Raw genomic sequence first — 9,419 nt, 5'->3', positions numbered from 1 at the left:
TTATGCAGTTTTTGTGGTAGCTTCTGCAGTATTTTCGGATCTGTCTTGGGACTGCCCAGAATCTGCAGAAATTTCAGAATTTGTAAAATTTGCAGATGTAGTTTGAGGCAGTTCTACTGCCTGCGAATTTCCAACAAAATTTTCATGTATGTTGTTGTAACTTTTGCCAGACCGTAAAGTCTGTATAGCATTGCATTCTTCTCGTCCTCTTGGATTAGGTATTGTTTGACTAGAAAATGTACCAGGAGCTCTTTCTGAAACCTGCACAGCAATTTGCCCAATTTGTTTTTCCATATTTTTCATTGATGCATGCAGATTTTGGATTTCATGAGTGGTAATATTTGCTAATTTTTCAATTGCAACCTCCCAAGCAGCCTTAGGTGCAGCAGGTTGATGTACCTGCTGTTGAAATTGAGGCCAAGAGTGCTGATCTTTGTCCCACTTTAAATTAGGATGATCTCTCCAACCTGGGTTGTAGAAATTTGAATACGGGTCATATCTGGGACGTTGAAAATTATTAAATGAATTAACCTGCTCCACTATAAACTCCGGATAAGCATCTTTATGTGGACAGCTCAAAAAATCATGATTTGTCAAGCTGCAAATGCTGCAGGCAGCTTGTAAAGGCTGTTGTACAACAACCTGTGAACCCGAAATTCTTTGTAATAACATGTCAAATTTTGCATCAAATCTTTCAAGCTTTTTCTCCATTTTTTCAATTTGTGCCGGCACATATGGTGAACCATTTGACATCTCAAAAACAGATCTAGATTGTGGCTGCTCAACTGCCCATTGTTGTGTATCTGCTGCCATTTTTTCAAATAATAAACAAGCCTCTTGTGCATTTTTATCTTTGTACGAACCTCCGCATGAAGCGTTGACAAGAGTTTTTGTAGTCATATTTAACCCTCTAAAAAATATATGCATTTGATCAGTAGTGTTAATACCCGGATGTGGACATTTTCTAATCAACTCTTTGAACCGCTCCCACGCCTCATGAAACTCTTCATTTGGCTTTTGGGCAAATGATAAAATCTGAGTTCTCATGTCAAGAGTCTTCGAAGCTGGATAATACTTGTTTAAAAAAATTTCACTGAGTTGGGCCCAAGTTGTAATGCTTCCAGATGGGAGCGTGAGAAGCCATCTCCTTGCTTGATCTTTTAGAGTGTATGGAAACAAACAAAGCTTAATAGATTCGGCTGAAAATCCCCTCACCAAAATATTTTTGCAACCCATTAAAAATTCTGCAATATGCATGTTTGGATCGTCAGATGATAACCCATGAAATGTAGGTAGAATATTCAACATGTGCTGCTTTATTTCAAATGTAGACCCTTCCTCCACTGCCGGATAAGTAATGCAACTTGGTATGTTTGTGGTATGGGCTGTTAAAGAATCACCCAAAGGCAAACCCGCCTCTGGAATAACGAATGTCATTTTTCCTTTACTGTGCAGGTCTCCAGAATTTAAAGGCTGTAGAAAAGTTCCCTGCAGAGGAGGAACCCACTGCAAAATTTGCTCCCTACGTCTCCTCCTTAAATTCTGCTCAAGTTCTGGATTAAGTGGAATCAATTTCTGCACTGTTGAACGGGTGCTGACCATGCACAGATTTCTGAAATCTGCACTGCTGTACTGTTGTAATCCGTAAAAATAAAATAAAAATGAAAAATAAATTTTTTTTTTTTGGTTCTATGTATAAACAGCAATAACTAATTGAAAATCTGATTAGTAGGGATTATTTTAAATAATCCCCGGCAATGGCGCCATTTTCTTGATAGGATTTTTACTACTCATGTGAACGGGCTTAAATCTCCTATTTTACTTGCAAGAATCACAAGGTTATTGTAGTATAAACGGATCTCGCAAGGTCGTCTCCACAGGGATTATTAAATAATTCGAAACTAATCAGATTCCATTTAATTATTGTAAAGTAGAAGTTCAGGTGATTGATTTTATAACCTAATTAAAATAAAAACGAAATTAAAGAATTAAAATAAACAATCTGCAATATTAGAGCTAGAGAGAAAAAAAAAAAACAGTTTTGGGAGAAATCAAATTAAGAAAACACTAGGGTTCCACCATCACCTAGCAATCCTATGAATTTTTACCCATTACTTATGATCAATACATGCCACTTTGAAGGTTAGATTTTCCTAATTCATATTCTACTTGGAACCTCCAACATAGAACGTATATCTAACATGCAACCCGTCCTGACGTTCGGATCAAATCTGAACATGAAAGACTCATTATGCTTTATGAAAATCCTTTGAAAAACCATGCAATCCTTAAGACGTGATATTCATCCTAAGTGAAATTACAATTATTAATCACAAGAAGCCAGCGTCAATTTCAGGGAACCTTCCGACCAAAATTGCATCAAATTACTTTTCTAAAGATCCTAATGGTGATCAGGCATTAAGACAATTAGATAGTTTTTATCCCGGTGATTAACAATTCAAAGTATGCATGCAATCAATCATAAGCAATTAAATAAAAATCACTTATTCATGCTAAGGCTCAAGGGTTCGCCCTAGCAAAAGAAATTAGTTCCGCATACTCATAATTGAAATCATAGAAAATATATTCAAGAAAAGGATTGAAAGCACCTTCAAGTAAAAAGTCTCCAAAACCCTAACAATTATCTCTGTCTCCAAAATTGTATAAAAGAAAGCGTCGTCTAAAACTGTAGACGGCCAAGCAATATATTTGCTAAACCCCCTCACAAACCCTAAAAACAGGTCATTTCTTCCCACTAGGAAACTAATAATAATAATTAAATAAAATAGGAAACATAACCCTAAATTAAATTGTCAAATTTGCCTAAAATCTGAACACCCACGTTTTGGACCCATAAGCTGCTCCAAAACTGACCCAATATAGCTGGATTTAATGTTTGGAATATTCTGAACACTTCTCCAGAAGGCCACGAACCCATCCGAAGTCATATAAGGCTCCAAAAACGCCATTTAAGCCCAAAAACGTTATTTTCCAGCACTGCGCACTGCTTCTTTCTTTTATCGCCAGAAAATAACCGCTTTATGGAAAAATCCCAAATTTTGATACGATCAAGCTAAGTGACTCACAAACGTCCTCCAACTGGAATCACTCTAAAATTCGTCCATTTGGTCCTATTTTGCTCCAGAGGAAGTCGAAAGTCCTATATTGAAAATACAATTCAAAGTATCAAAATTCTTCCAATATATTAACCAAAATATACTAAGCTTAGGGTAAAATATATAATATAAAATCTACTCATCACAAACCTTGCAATTTTACGCTCCTTACTTGCTTATGTCCTCTGAACTCTTGCTTCAGAATGTCCCAATCACCCCTTAAGGTTTCCTTGTTCACAATTCTGAGGAATATTTTATCTAAGACAACACCTTGGATTAACCCAAGTGCGCGAGCATCCTTCATCAGGATTTCAGTCATCGTAAGCTTCTCCACTCCAGCGATCCCTTTCCTTTTTATCTACATATTCTATCTTCTCATTCTCATTCTTTGGATCTGGACCATCGAAACCATTTTCAACAAGATCCCACAGACCATGAGATTTCATAATGGTTTTCATTCGAATACTCCAGAAATCGTAATTTTCTCCATTGAAAACTGGCGTGCGAAGCTCAGCGGTGCTCGATCCTACCATATTAGACATTGGATTCAATAAATCACACCACCTCGATCTTCAAATGAGCTCGATCACAGCTCGAATCGATTCTAGTTTTCTTTTCACATATTCACGCCCAGTTTAGGCAACCGAACCTGGCTCTGATGCCATGTTAGAGTTTATAGCTTTTGGTATTTAGTTTTATGAAGGTTTTGAGTGTTTGGGAAGAAGGAAAATTGCAAAGAAAATGCAGCTATGGTGCTGCGAGAGTGATGAAGATTCTAATTGAATTTCACACTCCACTAACCAAATATAACCGTTAGAGGAGAGAGAGCAGTGAGATTCTTCTCTAACAACTTTACACCAAGATTAAATCCTAGCCTTTGATTCTATCACCCTATGAGGTGATTACACTTGTCATAATCTATCACTTAAATCTTAGGCTAGAGAAGAGACCACTTGGACTATGATCCAATGGCTCAGATTACATATGAAAGTAAACATAAAAAATTGAAATTCAAAACTTGTAACTTTGCCTCCAAGATATCAGCTCAAGGGTTGTTCATTGCAAGTGTCTGAAAGTCTAGACTTGTGATCCTCACTAAGCTGCCATTCTGAATTTGTTTCTTTCTTGTGAGTTCCTTACATTTCTTGCACACTGCAGTTGCAAAATTGAGAACTCCTTACTGACAAATGAATTATAAACATAAGTAGTGAATGCAGAAAAGAAAAAGGTAAAGAGGAGAGACATTGATCTTTACCCATGACTATAGCAATAGATGTTATTGCTCCCATTTGATGATGAATCTGGACTCGACATTAATTAGAAGATATATATATATAGAGAGAGAGAGAGAGAGAGAGAGAGAGAGAGAGAGCAGTTCTTAGTTCTTCATGGAATTCATCTACTCTCGTTCATTTATTGGGGAAATCTTCTCTCTCAACATTCCCTTAGAACCTACTAGATATTAAGCCCGGGCGTTGCGGCGAGAACTAACTGTTTCAGGTGTAACTGCATGAATAAGACGCATTTAACCTGAATAAATTCAACATAATCATGAATGAACAGAGGGGCACATGAGTGAATGAGGTCGATAAGATAAGCAGCTTGACTATTATATACATTCAACTAAGCATGGCTTATTCAATGGTTAAAATGGCAGTTAAACTGATTGAAATAAAAACAGTCACAACACATGACTTGAACTCTAGAGCTTCGTTCACCAAAATCAGTTCCCATTCCTAAAATTAGGCAAATTCCCAACAATAACAACAAAAAAACCTCTTAGATTTCACTTTCACTTAATCATAGGCATCCAGTCATCCGTAACAAATGGAGAAATAAGCAGAAATCACCTTGAGACAACACACCAATTAACCCCTTCTCTTCTCGCTGTCATAACTCATGCTCCACCAATTTGACACTACATTAATCAAATTCGCCAATTTTATCAATTCGATAACCCACCAGTTAGAAAAATCCAACTTACAAACCGCATGATGATCAATTACCTATAAAAAGGAAAAGGAAAGTTGGCATTTGAAATTAACTTTGGCAAAATTGAAGAACAAAATATGCAAACTTTTTGCAGCAAAAAGTAAACGACGCAGTTTGGGCAACAAAGAGCATGAAAAGGAACATAATTTCCAAGCAAGCAGAGTAATTGCAGAGCTATAAAGTTTGTCCTGAGCTAAAACAACTACCGGTTAAAGTACATACAAAGTTTTTCCAGAATTTAAATAGAAGAGTAAGCAACATTATGAACCAATTACAGTACAACGGGGGCACTTGATTTCTATGAAAAACAGTGTGGCGGAACTTTTTAAAGACGGGTTTGAAAGAAAAATATGTTAAAAGTTACCTCTACGCAAGCACCAATATCAAATCCACTCAACCGGGAATCAAAATTTGTAATTGAACCATCACAAAGAAATGCAGATTCATGGCTGACGTACTGACATCTAAATTTGAGTCAAACTTGGAATGAAGTATATGCAATATTAACAGAAAATTAAGATTCATGGCTAAGGCAAGTGTTTAACTAAACAAACTTTATGGCAAAACAAACAAAGAACAATATCTTAAATCAAGACACTTATACATAAGGAAGAAACAGTTCTATTTCGTTTCTTGTACCCACCATGACCTAGCACCACACAGATAAGGTTCATCCAAACAAAGGATCCTTTAAAATTAGATAAAACAACTATTAATGCTCCCAACCGTAAATTAGAACATACTCTTAGTCTTAAAAAAGTGTATCACATGTCTATTGGTAAGGCAAGATGTCACCCACTGAGTTTTCTGGTGACAAAATCACTAGCAACTAGCTATATGTATAGGACCCAGAATATGCATCACATCATTCTCTAGTGCTTATCAAGAGTATTTTCTATTAGCATGTTTACGAATTCTCTAGTATGTCCATCAAAAAGTAAATAAATTCTCTATTATATATGTTTTCAGTAATCGTACTTGGTGGTGAAAAAAACGATGTTTACTGATGCATGCAAACTATGGATAGATAATAATCCGCCAATGGAATTAGATCTATTCAGTCAATTGAACATGTCAAGTAAAATCATATTAAGTTGAATCCAAACTATAGCATGCTAAATAAAAACGGAAAATGATACAACAATAGAAACTTCTAAGAACAGACATAAAAGAATTTATGTTTTGAAAACTTCTTCTAATAGGAAGAGAAAAGTTTAATGCACTCACAGCATCCTCCATTGTGGTACGTCATCCTTGCATGGATGATAAACCATATATGACACAGCCATTCTCAAAATCTTCGGAGAACTTTTCAATTTTAGGAGTGCTTAGATTGCACCCATTCCAATCTGGAATTAAATAAGAACTCAATCACAAACTTTAATCTTACAATTTAATGATCAAAAACTAAAGTAGCCAAAAACCAAAAGATCTAAGTGACAACTTGTACAGACGTTACAAAAATGCAAGATGCGAATCGCATTAAAACTTCCAAAAACTCGAAGGATATAATTCCTCTCCTTATATTCTTCCCCTTTCTCTAACCAAATAAAAATTCCCAAAAATATGCACAAAAAATTCTAAAAAAAAAAAAAAAACACAATACAAAATTAATGCAAGCAAAGAAAAAGAAACGAAAGCTCTTCTATCAGATTATGTTAGTTTTTTAGTAACCAGCAGTGAAATGTTTCATCCTCTCACGAGTTAATTACTAAGTGAATAAACAAATGACTAAACTTTCTTAATCACAAAAGGCACAAAGCAAAAAATGAAAATCATTTACCTTAATGACAAAGCACTCTGGAGTCTGAACGGTTAGATTTTCTTATTGTTTAAAAACTGAAAATCTACAAAGTGTTAACATTTGCACATATATCAGAAAAGGCATTATCGCTTGGATTTATCCTTTAAGAAAACTAACAACTGTAACGTAAACTACCAAATTAGGTTTATCCTAATTAAATACTCGAACATGACAACCCCAAACATAAACAAAATTCTAATGAATTCCAAACAATATTAATTAGAGCAAAAGAACCGCAAACATAAACGAAATCCCAAACCAATTAAAAAAAAAAACTCAGGCCAAAATAGGCCAACCCGTGCATTCCTCATCCTTCCCTCCTTCGCTTGTCTTTTTTACCCTCATGCCATATTGCCATTAATCTCTCTCCTTTTAGAATTATATAAACAACAGCAGAAAACATTAATACAGTAATGAAAATAAACACAGACCTTAAGAAAAAAAAAACCAATTACGAATCAACTTCATGTTTATATAAAAGAGATGAGATTATTGGAAATACAAAACCTTGGTTAGAGTGCAAGAGCAAGATTGAATGAAATGATGAAACTTAAAAGAGAGATATTACATGGATCAATCGTCATCATACGAAACATGGAAACTGGTAGTGCAGCTGGATGCCTCAGGAACCTCAGCCCCACAAAAGTCGTAGAACTTGTCAGCATATGGTGGATTGTCGGGTCCCAATTCATAGTACCTTAAGGGTGCGTCGTAGAACTTGTCAGCATATGGTGGATTGTCGGGTCCCAATTCATAGTACCTTAAGGGTGCGTGACTGGACTATCTTCAGGAACTAAGCTGGACTGGCTTAGACTAGACTAAGCTGGACTAGCTTAGTGAAACGTTTGGTGCAGTGTTGGACTAAGAAGCAGGATAATGAAAACAGTATTGTCACCAGTTTGGTGTTTGCTCAGACTAGGACTACATTATTGTTTTGTTTTAATTGCTTTTTTATTAAAGATATTATTAAAATTAATAATATTGGATGAGAGTGAGACTCAATAAAAATACAAAAACCAAATTCTCTTGCCAACAAAAGAAACATACATGATTCAAGAGTAGCATTGGCCGAACAAAATACATCCATATCCTAAGGTTGTACGATTAACAAGATCCATGGGAAAAGTTGAGAGAAAGTTTGTCGTTAGACGCAAAGAGGGATGATACCAAGATAGAAATCTCAGTTTAGGTATAATTAGGCTAGATGAATTAGCCATATGTATATTTTCATTATATATATAGAGTTGACAGAGAGTTTGAGATGAAATCAAACTCTTCAAATTAAAACATAACAGATAACTAAGAACTAAATACATAAATTACAAAATTCATACTTCCAAGATCGTTGACTCATTCAAACTAAGTTGAAACATTCTCTTGCATGGATTGGATAAGATAAGAGAACCATTTGAATTTAGTTTTGGTAGGCTTATAGCTTATCAGGGAATGGAACATCGTGGGTATAGGCTCAGTAGTTGGGTCCTTTTGGTTTTGCATTTGCTTACTCTTTTAGCTGCATTTCATATCACCTGGCCTGCGTTTTGGGTAGCAGTTGAACTCTATCTTGTCGTAGGAGTGAGTGTAAATCTCTCTTACCACATGCAACTTTCCCACCAGAGTTTCAAGCTTCCCAAATGGCTAGTCCAACCTGATACCAAAAAGTAAGCATATGCAAAGATTAGTTCATAAGCCAAAAAAAAAAAAAAAAACTTGAAACTCTAGCATATGCAAAGATCATTGTCTTCCTCTAGTCTTAACAGTTGCAGCTAAGAACTATGATGCAACAGAAAAACCGACATGAATGGTCTCAACTATTGCGTACTGACAAACAGAGCTTCAAGATAAAAGCCATCGCTCAAAAGACTAAATCTGAAACAAAATGTAGCTTTCCGCTTGCGTAGAGTTTCAATGCTTCAAATTGAAAAACCAACTACGAAGCTTAAAACGAAAACTTACAATGACAGAGCTCAAACAACAACAGGACTACAAAGTACATGCAGAATTACTTATACTAACAGAATCAAGATACAGCAAAGAATATAATTTATATGATAGTAATTCGAGCAAAGCACAATCCTTCAAGGGTTCATTAAAAAGGTAGTGCTGGCAGGAAGACATGTAAATCAAATCACCTCCAGTGAACGCCTTCTTCAAGGACGATGCAACTTCTCATACACTAAACATGACTACACACCAAATTTCTAAAATACATTGTTGAGAAACAATACAACTTGTCTAAACAACCATTTCAAACAACTTGACTAAATGATACATTGTTGAGAAATCGACAACATGAAATCTATGAAGAGAAGTACAAAACTACGTCCAGTAAAATGTACATAAGGAGCACAGAATATGTCTCCCAAAAAGAAAAACAGACAATAGTCAAACAGCTGTTTCCATCCCAACTCATACAAGGGAGCATTGATTTGCTACTCACAACCCCTAAACCCAAATACAACTCACAGTTACATATTATACACAGAAAGTAAGGAAAAAAATACATC

General features: G+C 35.5%; 1 protein-coding gene, 1 long non-coding RNA gene and 1 other non-coding gene across 7 annotated transcripts; 1 reads left to right on the top strand and 2 right to left on the bottom strand.

Annotated features, from left to right (window-relative positions):
* LOC126595398 (uncharacterized) lies at window positions 1-1,602 on the bottom strand. Its single transcript, XM_050261706.1, has one exon. It carries the CDS (start codon window positions 1,600-1,602, stop codon window positions 1-3), a length of 1,602 nt encoding a protein of 533 aa, XP_050117663.1.
* Window positions 946-1,050, top strand: LOC126598255 (small nucleolar RNA R71). The gene has a single exon (XR_007614767.1). It is a non-coding gene; the product is annotated as a small nucleolar RNA R71 (small nucleolar RNA).
* A 2,278-nt stretch (window positions 1,603-3,880) lies between the features above and the next one.
* Window positions 3,881-7,614, bottom strand: LOC126595634 (uncharacterized). 5 transcript variants are annotated; one of them, XR_007613635.1, is made up of 6 exons: window positions 7,481-7,614; window positions 6,892-6,955; window positions 6,336-6,457; window positions 4,967-5,034; window positions 4,372-4,646; window positions 3,881-4,268 (listed from the first exon to the last, which is right to left on the bottom strand). It is a non-coding gene; the product is annotated as an uncharacterized LOC126595634 (long non-coding RNA). The 5 variants fall into 5 exon arrangements; XR_007613633.1 differs by having other exon boundaries at window positions 4,967-5,122; window positions 6,336-6,955; XR_007613634.1 differs by having other exon boundaries at window positions 4,372-4,622; window positions 4,967-5,122; window positions 6,336-6,955.
* Window positions 7,615-9,419: the final 1,805 nt, after the last annotated feature.

Source organism: Malus sylvestris, chromosome 13 (genome assembly GCF_916048215.2).
Source record: "Malus sylvestris chromosome 13, drMalSylv7.2, whole genome shotgun sequence".
Taxonomy (NCBI): Eukaryota; Viridiplantae; Streptophyta; class Magnoliopsida; order Rosales; family Rosaceae; genus Malus; species Malus sylvestris.
Note: the sequence above shows the minus strand (reverse complement) of the source record. Positions and strands in the feature narration are given on the sequence as shown.